This window comes from Anabas testudineus, chromosome 4 (assembly GCF_900324465.2).
Source record: "Anabas testudineus chromosome 4, fAnaTes1.2, whole genome shotgun sequence".
Taxonomy (NCBI): Eukaryota; Metazoa; Chordata; class Actinopteri; order Anabantiformes; family Anabantidae; genus Anabas; species Anabas testudineus.
In genome coordinates this window covers 5634371-5649097 of record NC_046613.1, presented here as the reverse complement: position 1 = coordinate 5649097, position 14727 = coordinate 5634371, and the positions used below count along the sequence as shown (strand labels likewise).

The 14727-nt window shown below is 40.3% G+C and overlaps 1 protein-coding gene across 1 annotated transcript in view; it reads right to left on the bottom strand.

The window, feature by feature from the left end:
- Positions 1-13123, bottom strand: part of LOC113152622 (gamma-aminobutyric acid type A receptor subunit gamma3) — a 38189-nt gene extending 25066 nt beyond the window's left edge. The window contains exons 1-2 of the mRNA XM_026345978.1: positions 13071-13123; positions 12665-12810 (exon numbers count right to left, since the gene is read on the bottom strand). Of these exons, the coding sequence (XP_026201763.1) occupies positions 12665-12810; positions 13071-13123 (199 nt within the window). The remainder of the gene's footprint in view (positions 1-12664; positions 12811-13070) is intronic.
- Between the last annotated feature and the right edge of the window lie 1604 nt (positions 13124-14727).

The window sequence follows — 14727 nt, the reverse complement described above, 5'->3', positions numbered from 1 at the left end:
GAGTGAAGCCGTCCTCAGGGAGGTGCAGTTGATATTAATAAGCAGACATTAGTTGTCATCACATTAACTGCTGTTATGACACACTTCTATAAGCGATTATGTATCCATGCTTCCCAGCCACAGACATGCTGCACTGCGAAACAACAAACTGTTATAATTTAATGTCAGATATCAGAGGAAGTGTAGTTCACTGTCTGACAGTCAATCTCGCTTATCCCTGCTGGATTTTATCCTAGTAAACTAATCACACTCTGAATTCCTTGTGGGATGCCAGAAGAATGCAATTAACTGATAAACCAGGAGCGCCTCAATCCCCGACTGGACCAAGAGGAAGCGTTGTGGTGGTCCTACCCCTAACTCCAATGTTTTCTATGCAGCCTGAAGGTAAATGATAATTGCACAAATGTAAAAGGTTAAAGCCTCTAAATTGATGTGTTCATCAGCAGAAGAACAAATCTGATCACAAGTTTGACACACAGGCCGATATTTAGTAGGTGTGGGGGGTTGTCTGCGTACGTGCCATACTGTATAGATAGATAAGGGTATTTAATCACTAACACAACCTTATTTCATCTATCATTCTATTCTATTATCCTTGTCGTTTGTCCTCTTAAGGGTTGTCACTGGGGGAGAGGCGGGTACACCTTGGACATATCACAGTCCATCACAGGGCTCATAAATCTTATTTCATCCCATATTTTTGAGAGCCACTAGTTTTTATGCCGTTTAATTCTGTAATAAACAACAGTAACAATGGTACTATTTACAGTTACTTAGAGGAATACAAAAGTCAAACTACTAGTTTTGTATTGTAAATTGAATCAAACTGTTTTAGCTCTCTTTTGGGCCTCCACCAACTCTGGAAGGATGTTGGAAACTGGGCTGATTTTATCTACTGGAAAGGAGGAAAACCATCAGAGTGACCTTAAAGAGCAAAGCTACAGACTAGTAAAACAAAATAATACAGTAAACATTGCTGCTCTGTATTTTTCAGATTAAATAAAACAGTGGTGATGTCCTGTTGGCGGGAGATAAATTATGAAATCAGTAAATGAGATTTACAAAGAAAACAGTTGACAAAAATGCATTTTATTGAATGTGAGCCATTCCACTCTCACTAGTTTGACATTGTCAACCCTGTGTCCTTCTCCGGCCATTGTTAGCTGTTGCTGGAGCTGAGTCATGTAAATATGCATATGTCAACAATCACCTCGCAAGCAAGGCTGTGGTGGACTGATTAGAAAGTCCCACCATGTTGTCTTTGCACCAGATTTCATAGCCTGCAGCCACACATACCTCCGCCAGCACACTATTCAGAAAACACACCTGTATGTAAGAATACAATTGTTTTCCTAAGCACACTGTAGATATCAGTTTAATTTCTCCTCTCAGTTCAGACAGTTTCACTCTTTGGAGAACACCGCTGGTTCATGCTCAGCGAAAAGGTGCCATTTAAAACCTGAACTTTTCCAGTGACAGCTCCGACATATACTACTGCCATGAGCGGTCACATTTACACAGAGAAGAGCTCTCCATCATTTTACATTACCTTTCTTTGGCGTCTTTGTGTCACAGTCAATTAAATCCACAGCGAGAGCTGTTCCAGTCATGCCAGTCTCCGTTCCAGCGCTCGGTTTACGTGCTAACAGATGGCACACTGGAGAACACTTCTGGAGAGTCCCTGCTGAGGCCGCTTTTCAGCCGCGCTATACTCAGAACCACACAACACCTGGTGAGCAAACTCCATAAGTCACTGAAAATGAGGAAGCAGCATCTCAATGCGATATTTGACTAAATCAGTGTGTGATAACTCATGTGTACATTTGCCTACAACAGGCCTTAATAAGCTCATGTTTCATGTCATTTAACACTGGATGGGACAGGATTCAAACACTTTAAACGCACTCCTATAAGTAAACGTTCAGGTAATAAAAGAAGACCCTGCAACAGGATGTGTTTTGATTTGTGGGGCAGCCACCAAGACAAGAAATGAATTGGAGACAATTAACTCTGCTGGTTGGACCTTCACATGATGCTGCTGTGCTTCCTGACACCTCCTCTGACCCGATCCGCTCTCAAACAGAGAGTATTCATATGCAGATAGTGTGCTATTGTAAACCGATGAATGCTTTGATTAATCAAGATCAGTCATGTCACTCCCAAAAAGTAAATCCACAAGGTCCCTTCAAACAATAAGGTTTGTATCATTATTGATATCTTAAAGCAGTATGTTAAAAAAGAGAAGATAAAATTAACTAGGGAATTTGATGCTGAATGATGAATGCTGCTGTGTAACCCTGTCACCTATGAATTACGCTAATATGCAAGTAATTTGCATTAGCACTGTATGTCTATCAGGAAGTAATGTCACACTCAAGGGCATTTTTCATCTTTATGCACAAAGGACACAGAGGAATTGATTCTTAGTCACTGCTCTATGTGGTCTGAAACATTATAAACTTCACTTCACATCATGTCCAGCTGTACAGCTAAATGACCAGCAGAGGCATCAGTGTGGAGCCGTGTGTACTACTAAGTTCTTCACAGTTTTTTGTTAAAATGTATTTGGATTTACATATTTCTCATGGCGTGACATCCCAGCTCTGACTTAGACTTAACGTAAACAGAAAGAAGCACAACTAAATTATTTTGTGTGGTTTATAGATAAAGTTAGTATAGTCTTTTCAGCATGTAAAATATTCTTCTATTTGCTGATTTATTCAAGACATACTCGTTACCAACATAGTGACCGTGCCAAACAAGAAACTGATTAAATTTGCCAGCTAACTGCTTCAAATAACAGCCACTGGGTTTGTCTCACATCAAAGAATGCAAAATCTGCCACTCAATCACCACGTGCCATGGCACAATGAAAAGCTTGACACAGCCAAGATGAGCCAAGCCGACTGTCAAAGAGCCATTACTCACCAAACCAACACCTCAGCAACCATCATGCTGATGAGTCTTACCATGAAATCCTAAAGGCACAGACAAAGCACATTTTGTTGTCAAGAAGGAGCCATATTATGCTCATGTCAGTCTTTGTGCTGTGATGTAAATAGACCTTAAGGTGTGGGCTGGGAAAGACTAAAAACAGTAGGTATTTCAGTTGTTCATTATGTCCCTTTGAAGATTTGCACCTTTGGCACTGAAGCTGCATTACATTACTTTCTCCATTATACTGTGCTAATTATGTTGGAGGCTGTAATTCTGCAGCTGCCTACAATCCCACTTAGCAGCAGTTAGGTAGACATTCAGTAGGTGTGGACAGCCCATTAGGTTTAGGGAACAGATAACATAAAGTAGAAATTAATTAGCCATTTCGTGTGGGTCACTTGCAGCCGTCAGAGAAACATTCTGAGTGGTCATCTTCTAAACATGCTGTAGTATTCAGGACGCTATCGCCTCAATACTAAAAAATGTATTTCTGTTTGAAAATGACTAGAGAAAGACAAGGGATTAGGAGAATGAACTCTCTCAGGGGACGGTATAATTTCCTCTGCATACTTGGGTACTTGAAGGCTTTTATAAAATCATCCATTGAGGGAGATTTATTTATTGTTGAGCTGGGCAGAGGATGATGAACAGGTCCATGGAGACAATGGCTAATCTCTCTCCAGGTTTGCACTGGAGTCCTTCTCTGTGTAACGAATTAATGCACATTAGCTCCTAGTGAAGGACGGGGACAAACCTTTGACTTGTCCCTCTGTTTGACATACTGTCAATGACAAACAAGAACACATGACACAGGCCTTTCGATAGTAAAATGAAATAATAAAAAGAAAACATGAAAACACTCACACTATTTACTTTAACATTAATGACATTAATGGAGTTTAAATCATATTAGTGTATGTGAACAGTTTCTAAAAATTACAATAAGTCGGTTACATTTTAACTGATCAATTCTTTTGACCTGTTGTGCCCCGTGTGTTATCCTGAGTGGGTTTGGATCCTCCCACCCATCGTGCCCTGAATGGTTCCTCGGCCAAGATGGAAATTCATCTTTGATTTTCAATGATCCCTCAATATCAACCACAAAAAAGTAGATGGCACTGGGTGGGTGCATATTACTGATGGCTGGTCAGTACTAAAACAGAGAATTAACTTTTTTCTTTGAAAACTAAAAAGGGCTGGACTACTGCTATGTCACAATATTTATAATGAAATGATCTTATACTGTGGATGAAGTGCAATGAGCTGTTCTAATGCTTTACATCCAAGAAAACTCTTATTATTAATTATTTGTTTTTTTTACTGAGCAATTCTGGAAATAAAACAAATTTCCAATAATTCACACTTTTTCTTTTTTTACTTTGCTTTTCCAAGTAGATACAATAGTGATGGCCAAACAAACATGCAATAATATGTAAAAATACAATCTAATATTATTTTATTTTCAAGGGCAAAGTTCAAATCAGTTTTTCCCTTTTTGGTTCCTATAACTTCCTATACGTGTCTAGTTTGTCCGTCTTTGTTAGAGTAACTAGCTCTGCTGCTGAACATTTTTGTCTTCACGTTAGTCAGACAAACTACCAGGAAACCCTACATACTCTGAGCTGCAGCATAATGACTGATGGCATACAGACTACAACTTCTCCTCTCACTGTCCAGGCTCATTACTACAAAAAATGCCAAGTGCTTTGAAATATGCAAAAAGCAGAACAGATCACCTCCCTCCGGCGATCTGTACCACAGCCAATCATCTGTCAAGGCACCAAAGCTAGTTTAAGGAGGTCTCTTTAATGAATGCGAGGGAAATTAACTGCACCGTGCTCATAAATGAGACTGGAGTTAAACCTGAGAATTAGAATTGGTATTCAGACTTTGGTGTATTTATCCTTTTCCACTTGTATCTTCTTGCAAATGAAGTAAATCTGCAAAGATGTTGTGTAATATAATGCTAAGTTTAAATGTATCCTGCGTTTGTTGAAATATATTTTTAAATAAAATGGACATGCATAAAATCATATAGAATAATTAATTAAGATTTCCAGAGTTATACATGTAACATCAGCATGAAATATTAGATAACAGTGTTTTATTTGCACAAACCACATTCATAGGCCTAAAGTTCTATTTTTGCCCATAACTCATTCAACACATGAACTGAGTACAGTGAGTAGTTTCTTATTTCTTTTCCACGACCACAAATATGTTTATCTGTTTCAGAAGGTTTATTAATTATTATCATGAATCATACAAAAAAACATCTAAGGAGATTGATAAGACTACAACTGGGTTAATGGGCATTATTAAAAACTGGAATGATAGTAGGGAACCATCATCTTCAAGGAGGAAATGTGTTTAAAAAAAATTGCGATCAGCGATCACTTAAATGTTTGGTGAAATCAAATTATAGAAAAACAACAGTAATATGTTTAATAGTAAAAGTAAGAGCATTTCCACACATGCAATGTGCAGGGAACTCAAGGGATTGGGACTAAAGAGCTGTGTAGCCTTTAGAAAAGGACGTCAGTGAGGCTAATCTGAACAAGCTAGGGAGCATAAAGATTGGACTCTGGAGCAATGGAACAAGGTCATGGGGTGTGATGAGTCCAGATTTTCTCTGTTCCAGAGTGATGGAGCATCAGGGTAAGAAGAGAGGTGGGTGAAGTGATGCAACCATCATGCCTGGTTCCTACCGTACAAGCCTGTGGGGGCAGTGCTATGATCTGGGGTTGCTGCAGTGGGTCAGGTCTAGTTTCAGCAACGTTATTTGTCCAAAGAATGAGGTCAGCTGACGACCTGAATATACTGAATGACCAGGTTATTCCATCAATGGGTTTTATTTTCTCTGATGGCACAGACATATTCTAAGAGGATCATACCAGGATTCATTGGGTTCAAATGTGAAAGAGTGGTTCAGGGAGCATGACACATCATTTTAACACATGGATTGGCCACCACAGAGTCCAGACCTTAACCCTTTTGAGAATCTTTGGGATGTGCTGGAGAAGACTTTGCAGTGTGGTCCGACTCTCCCAGAAGCCTATTGCAGAAGCCTGTCATAACGATGCCATGGTAAATGCATGCTATAATTAAAGCTAAAAGTGGTCCAACGAAACTGTGTGTGACTTTTTTGGACAGACAGTGTATCTGCCTGCCTTCTCCATGCCTTACATGCCATTTATGGAAACCTGCCTGTTCCTGTTACCCTCATCTGCACCTGTAGCAGTATCTGTGTCTGCCTGCTTATCTGCATGGAAGCATTCGTTACAATTTGTTGCCCCTAAAGTAACCAAACTGTTCCTGACAGTCCCAGCCTGGTTTCCTGTATGTGGGTTCTGCACATGTTGCCATTACTTGACATTTAAGAAAGAGTCGCTGCGATCCACTGCAAGTGTTAGGCAACCAGACTCCTGTAAAATGCATGCCAATAAGAAGTAAATATCAAACTTGTGCATGAATTCATTCCCAGTCCAGACGTCTCACCTGATTGCGACAGGCGGAGCTGCTTGTCTCACACATTTCAAGAACAAAACTAACAACATTTTCTTTTCTGTTTTCCCCGACATTGTGACGCACTGCTCTGATTAATTACTGTGAACTAAGTGTACACTGTGTTCACCACATCAGTCAATCACTGTCATCCTAAGAGCTGAGTCTGACAGATCCTGACAGCATCTTTTGTAATCCAATGTAGTTACTAGGTGATGTTCTAAACAAAAGTCTGTGTGTGGAAAGGTGCCATTTGAAACAGCACAGTCCTTTTGTACTTCTGTACTTTTTTCCATTCTTCTGTTTTGAAATGCTCATTTGAAAGCCTGTTATGTTATTGTAAGGGTGTCAACTTTAAACTGTTTCTGTCTCGACATTATTCACAACAGAGAAAAAATAAAGAGCTGACAATTAAGGGCAATTTTTGAAGTCCATTAGAGAAGTACTCAAATAACTGCAGTTGGCATTTCCTTAGTAATAGGTATTAAGTCTATTTACATTCAGTAATTCTCTCTCTGTGTAGACAATTTCATTATTAATGGTCATTCCCATACTAGACTTCAATTACCTACTGGAAGGAAATTTAAAGGCGATGATACAGAACATTTTAGTTATAAGGTGACCAGATGTTCTTCCAGTGTTTAAATGCAATAAAAAGCATTGAATGTCCTCTCTTTGATCTGAAGAGAGGACGTTGGGCCACTGAGCAGCAGTCAAATTGTTTTCATCCTTAGCCCAGGTAAGACGCTTCTAATATGATCTCTACAACAGCTGTAGCACATTTCGCGAAGATGTCTGTGTTGTGGCTCTTGATGCCCTGACCCCAGTCTCTCTCCACTCCAGTGTTTTTGAATCAGCACTGCTTGTCAATCTTTTTAAGGCTTATGTACATTTTCCTACTCCAATGCATCTCCCTTTAAGTCAACTTTACATGAATGTGTTTGGATGAAGCACTCTTTGAACAGGCAGCCCTTTCAGAGACATCCTCCATCTGCAGGATGTTAATGATCGTCTTGACATGAACTGTCAAGCGAGCAGTCTCCACCATGATTGTGGTTGTATGTACTGAACTAAACAGACAGATGTGTGGTATTTGTACTGTATTAAGAGTAATTTACTGAAACTCAAAATGAGACATTATAATATTTTGATGCTGCATTTTAATTTTCATGAGCTGTAAGCCATATTTATTGATAAATCAATGGTATATTGAGTTAGGTGTGGACTGTCTCTCAACATCACAGCACTATAACAAGTATCCTTTTACATTAAAATGCCAAGTCATGGAAATGCCACCTTTTAGTTGAACTCTGTTTAACAAGCTTTGAAGAGTCACATTCACTAAAGAGGACAATGTCAAATGACTTTAGCGTGCCATATGGAAAGCACCAGCATCACAACAAATTACTTTCTAATTTACTTATCTGTGAGGTCAGGGGAATTGGAAAAAAAGTTAATTGCCCTTCTCCATTTAACCCCATTTATCACTGCTCCTTTGACTTTAGCCATACATGTTAATTTAGTCCACTATGGCTCATCAACCAGGGAGGAATACAGATCTGTTTCATAATATGGAATAACAATCCTCTTTGTGTCTATGTGTGTGTGTGTGTGTGTGTGTGTCTATGTGTGTGTGTCTGGGAGGGGGAAAAGGGGAAAGGGTCACTGTTTTTATTACCCTTAACTGTTTTAATGCAGTTGCTAGATCCAGTGCTTTAATCACAATATTCAAATCTCCTCTCCGTTCAGGATGTTCACTCAGTTACTACATTCATCGCTCCTAAACATTCCTCCTAAAGAAAAAACATTAACATGACATATGTGCAGAAACTACCACATTCAATGTACAATTGATATTAGGCACCTTTTAGAATGTGTACATAATTAAAACTATTGATTTAATTATAAAGGTACAACCCATAGACACTCAAACACAACACCAGCAGCACTGATACACTGATGTGTCGGATCTACCTCCTCTTGTAATTTTCTCTGAACTTGTCCTGAACATCTGCAAAAAAACACCTCCATTTCACTGTTTCTCCCCTGTTTTGTAAACTGTGTCCATGGTTCTTTGGGGAACACTACACAAATCTATGTAGAAATTAAACCAAATGTTTTCTACGACATGTATTATTCTTGTGCCCCTGGTCAGTATTTGTTTGTCTGGTCTGCATCCTCTCCTTTATTGGCAAACACATGGCTAACTTGATGAAGAATATTCCAGAAGATGAAAAAGCGAATGAAGATAATATTCATTGATTATTTAGAAGCAAATATAGACTTTAGATCTATACGTGTCAGAGACAGCATCAGTTAGACCAAACCAGTGAACAGTGTTCACAGGCTTAGTATCCACAGTAACAGGTACAATTATCAAATAACAACAACACAACAACTAGAGCTTTGTATATTTGTGAATTATACTGGAAACCGTTTTTTACACAGATCAGAAATGGCAAAACGTGGAGCGACAAAGTGACTGTTGGAGAAGTTGATATGGCTTCAACCGAGGAGGTGAGCTGTCGCTGAACCTGAAGAAACATCAATCAGGCAGGTTGATTAAGAAACAAGTGCTGGAGCAGAACCAGCTCTCTGAAGAACACAGAAGACGTCTGACTTAGCAGCACAGAAGTAGACGGAAACATCAACAGGAGACGTCAGCTGACCAAGGACTGCAGCACATGTGAGCAGAGTCTGGAACAGGGACATACTGTAGACAGTCCTCCAATCCTCTCAGGATAAGAAACAGGAACAGAGTGGGTGTCCTGCAACTCTGGCACCAGGCTTGTCGACGAAACAGGAATACAACAGTCAACGGCCAACACAGGAAGAGCAACAGGCTTGGCGTTGGCAGACTCAGACCTAGCTCCTCTGAATATCTAGTCGTGCTGGGTGGATGCTGACCAGTCTGTACTGTATTAACATTTGTTAATGAAACAATCAGGCAGAGAAAATTGGGGACCCAAGCGCATACAAAGCGGCAGTCAGGTAGAAGCAACAAAACAAAAACCATCTGGGAAACGCCAGAGGCAGGGTGAAGGACATAAAGCAGGCGATATTAAATCAACCTTTCAGCAGGAGTTAAGGCAGAAAACCCAGTCAACAAAAAAAGAACGACAATTCAGACCAGAGAGAACACGAGGAAAATACTAGAAACACTGAGACATGAGGCGCAACGACAAAGTGGCAGAGAGTGAATGAACGCCAGTGACCTATTTACCGAGGAGACTGATTATTCAGGTGTGTGTGGTGGAGAAAGACACAGCTAATCAAGGTGAGCGGGACCAGATGTGTGTGTGTGTGTGTGTGTGTGTGTGTGTGTGTGTGTGTGTGTGTGTGTGTGTGTGTGTGTGTGTGTGTGTGTGTCAGGCAGGCGACTGGGAGCAGAGAGAACAGAGCATCCAAAGGCAGGAAAAAAGGTGAAATCAAACTAAACCAGGGGCAAAACTGTGACCGAATGAAAATCTGACTTCCTGAGCTGTGTTTACTCTGGTCTGCGACCAATTTGCACGTCATCTGCCGGATGATTGGAACATAACACAACCTTGGTATTTTGTACAGAGGTAAAAGGAACAGTTACAGTATCTCACAAGGCACAAGTCACAGAAATATAGATGGCCTTGTTTTTATTTAAAACTATATTATTCATAACAAGAACATCTGATAAAACTATTGTACTGTATTGTTAAATGATAAATACAATCAGATAGTAAGAAAATAATCCAGACTAATAAATCTTCACTGCAATAAAACACAGTAGTCCTGACATTAAGAATTGGATGAAGTTTAAAAAAATAAATTAAAGTAAAGTACATTAAAATGATGTTATTGATCCGCCTCTCCACCACTGATGTGATTCGATGCTGACAGAGGGAGGGGCTGCTTTAAGAGTGTGGGGATGCTGTTAGACACAGTCACCAGAACCTGCTCAGTTTTAGGCTGTGTAACAAATTAGGCTGAATCTCCGTACAGTTCAACACAGTCAATTTTCACTTTAGCGTGTTCAATTAACGATTGCTGAACAACCTGGATGTGGTTAATGAGACTGTGGATGGCGCCGGAGCTCGACGTTACCGCTATTCAGCTGCGCTTGTCTTACAAGTGTTCCAATAAACTACCTTCATTGTCTTTTTACTCGCTTTTATCTTGTGTACAATAGCTGAGCTCCACCCTCAGTCACAGAGAGGAGAGGCTGCAGCACAAACATCATACATGTATTTTCACTGCTCTTTTTTCAGTGCTAATAAAAAGCATCCAGTTGAGCCTCTCACACCTGTGCACCCATCAACTGGTCGAACATCGTCGTTATTCTACAACGTTATATATCAAATGATGCGGGAGGCTTCTCAACTTCTTCTCATGAAGAGTACAGACCACAATCAGAGTGGACCACGAATCAAACCTTCCTACCAAATACCAGGATCTGGTCTTTGGGAATCTAGACACCGTTTTCCATATGTTTGGGGTGCAAAAGAGAAAATAAAGAGTAGAAATAGAATCAGAGTCTCGTTACATGAGTTTGAGTGGAAACAGTGGCTCACCACAACGGCACATTGTCTTATTATCTCATTTACTGTATGATATGAAAAAATCCAAACAGCATGAGAGTCACTGAATTACAGGACCCCTCATATCTCTCTGCTGCACTCACATCTTCTCCACACCAAATGTAATTTATATTCATGAGGATATCCGGATGAGTTACATCTTGAAGTTTGTTACTGTAGGTCAGCGAGTCGGCAACAAACAGCAGACAAACAGGATCTTTCTCTTTGACTGAAACCAAAAACTCAATGCTAGTGATTCACAACCTTATCAAAATTCACCTGGCTGGTCCTTCTATATCTTTTACTTTAAATCAAGTTTTTATTTCATTACTAGGACTCTGAGCCAATGCTAATGTTTAAAAAGATAATTTGGCTGATAGCTGATGCTCATACAGGTCATTTAGTTTCTGTTGTTCTGTCTTTTGTGCCAGCGAAACACTCAGTCATCATTGTAAACCATAACAGGACTTACACTGGTGAATGTTTGTTATTTGACTGATACTAGTCAGAAAGGTGAATATCAGCCTATATCAATGTATATGACTAATGACTGGTGTGTGCCTAGCTACAGTATTTACTCGACTTTCCATAGGTGGGTGAAAATGACAACCAGTGTCAGTCCGGTATACATACTTATCCAACAGACACATAATCACAGTAAAAAGAGGTTATTGAAGCGAATGAAACATTAGACACAAAGGTAAAAAACAACAGAGTACAAAGTAACGAGGGTAAGAAGAGGTGATTAGTTTTAGTTGCTGTGGATGTACAGTAGGAGTGTGCCACAGCTGGGCTACCCTCCACTAAAGCACAAACGAGTACAAGTTGGAACTTCTGTATTTCTAAGACTGACAATTCAGTCTCTTGTGTGGTTGGACTTAGGTTCTGTCCTTTCTGGACTATCACCAAATGATCACAGCACTTGTGCCTCCTCTTCATCTTACTAGGGAGCATGTTGGAACTGACTGGAAGGCTTCCCCCTCGAGCAACAACCTACTTGACTGAAGCAACGGAGCCGTCGAAATGTGGTGAGCTTCAACTAGAAGAAATGACTAAGAAACATCACAGATCTCAAACAATTGTTACGTACGGTCCAATCTATTCTTGAATTTGACCAGAATTATGTTGAAGGTATACTGAATAGTTATTATTAATCACATTAGTCGTTTGTACCCGATTATGGAAGATTTGGTGACATACAGTATGCTGTCATTGAAAGTTACACAAACATCAAAACACAATCAGTGTATGCATTACTACTAAAAATAAATTATGACTTATTATAACGATATAACAGATAATGCCTCTGGCTGTTACTGTATGAGACTGTAATTCTTCATGAAGGCTTCCAGCGTCTCCAATAATGCATTATTCTATTGTATGGTGTTATTCATTATTATTATCATATATTTATAAGGTTTTTTACGTGTTATCATTGGTGTTATTATTAGCCCTACTCTATGAGATTACCCCCCCCCACACACACACACACACACACACACACACAGAGACCTATCATTGTACTCAATGTAAGCAGCATTTATCAGCCAATTAAGCAGCTCACTTCCAGCTTATTACATGGATTCACCATCTGTTACTAGTCAGGTCAGTGAGGTTAATCTCTCAGCATCTCTGTCACTGAAACACGACAGTGAATCCAAAGTGACACTTACCTCCGATGTCCGGCCGCAGCTTCTTGTCGTACTCTTTCAGTAGATTGTTGAGGATTTCCGTGGCGTCGGTTTCCTGTGATTTAGGGGCCAGCATTTGGTTCACAGTGACATCTTCGTAGTCCTCGTCGTACTCGACTGTTAGTGAGCTGAGAAGGCAAAATGAAAGGAGCCGGTTGAAATGAGAAGAAGCAGCGCTGGCACTGCGTTAAACAGCAGAGGCTTCTGCAGAGTGCATGCACGCAAACCTAATGTCAGTGTCTTCAGATAAACTTGGAGCCAAACTTACCAGTTTCCCTCAGGAGACCACTGCAAAACATTAGGGCAGCGGTGCGCATCAGGAGTTACAACCCCTGAACACCACATGCTGTCACTTTCTACATGTTCCAAACAGTAGTGCGCCACTTACCAGGTGGAAAACACCGACAGAAGTAAGACACGGGCCAAGACATGAGATGTCATGTTTGTCCCAGGGTGACAACAACTGGAGATGAGTGATGAGGGGACGGCGCGTATCTGTGTCTGGACACGATGGTCACAGCTGCTCGGTGCAGAACGAAAAGCTCCTCATAGTTTGTAATCCGACAGAAATATCAGTCATTGTTGGGAGCAGGCGTTTTTTAAAATCCTCCCTCACGGCGGTGTTGAGACGAAGGAGCAGCTTCTCACCTCGTCGGGCTGCAGTTGGAGCTTGGATTGCGGACACTGCTGGTCTTACGCAGGTGCGCACACTGTGGATGCGCCCACTGAAAGACCCCGATTCATCAGAAACTCCTCTGTGGGCAAGTCTGCGTCACTCCACTTTCTTAAGAACTACTTTGCAAATCTCACAAGAAAATGGTCCAGCAGCGCAAGAAAAGAGCGTTTGATTGTCAAACAAAGACTCTTGGGCAATATTATGAAGCCTATGATTCGTAAGTCGATAAGGAATTAACCTTAAAGTGGACAAACCTGAGCCAGTGCTTCTTTAAATGGTTATAGTTTAATGACTTGATCAATTTTATTTCATATTGTGATGCACCTGCAGTCTGAACACATGGGCTGTGGTCTCTTTGGATCTCTTATTAGCTGCCACACATTCACTTGAAAGCTTGAATATCAAAGTGCTGCTAATTTTCATGCAGTCTAATCCAGTATAAAGCTTCGTAGCAGTGTTTGCAATTGAAATCAACGCTCCTTGTAGTGTTGTGCTTATAGTCTAGCTTGAAGTGATGTCCACATTGACTTTGACATTTAAAAAGGAACTCTCAATCTCACACTCATAAATCAAGATAACGTTTAATTGTCAAAATCTGTGCAGTAAAAGTCAAGATGAGCAGATTTTTCATTACTAGAATGGGAAAGAATTGCTCCTACATTTCCCATAATGCAAAGTAACAGCACCTGCTCTGACAAACACCACACCTTATGTTTACATTACAGCCTTTACCATACATAAATCAGTTGCAATGTCCAACATCACTTTGACATCATCTGGATTTTTTTTTTTTTCAGATTTTCTTAATACTTCCTCTGAGTCTCCAAAGACACTATACACAACAGCTGTTTCCACACACTCAGTGGTAGGAAAAGTGGACTTCACTTTTAAAATGAGTGGTGTGCCCCTTTAAATAAAACTTACAGTGTGTTTAGAGTTGTGAATCAGAGAGAGTGTGTTTAAATGCAATACGTCTGGTGAAAATGACAAGAAATGACACAAATGGCCACATGTTGTATTTATCTGTCATCTTTATGAAGTGGTCACTTTCAGCAGCTCCTGTAACAAGGGTCAGTTCGAGGCTTTCTCCAGGGAACAATGCGACTGCCCCCTGTCTCCTCTGCCTCTCGTTTTAAATGAATGGACGACTCTGGCTGCGGAGCACTTGCGCACAAAGAATGACAAGGACAAGAGCAATTTCTCCGTCTGCCGGCCCCTTGTGTTCTCCCACTGACACATACAGAAGATTCTTGAAGGGTGGAAATTAACTGCTGCGATAAATAATCCCTTGATGACAGTCAGATTCCACCATATCTCTGCTTTATAGTTTCATTTTGTTCTGATGGTACCAAACGGTGTCTTTACAGCA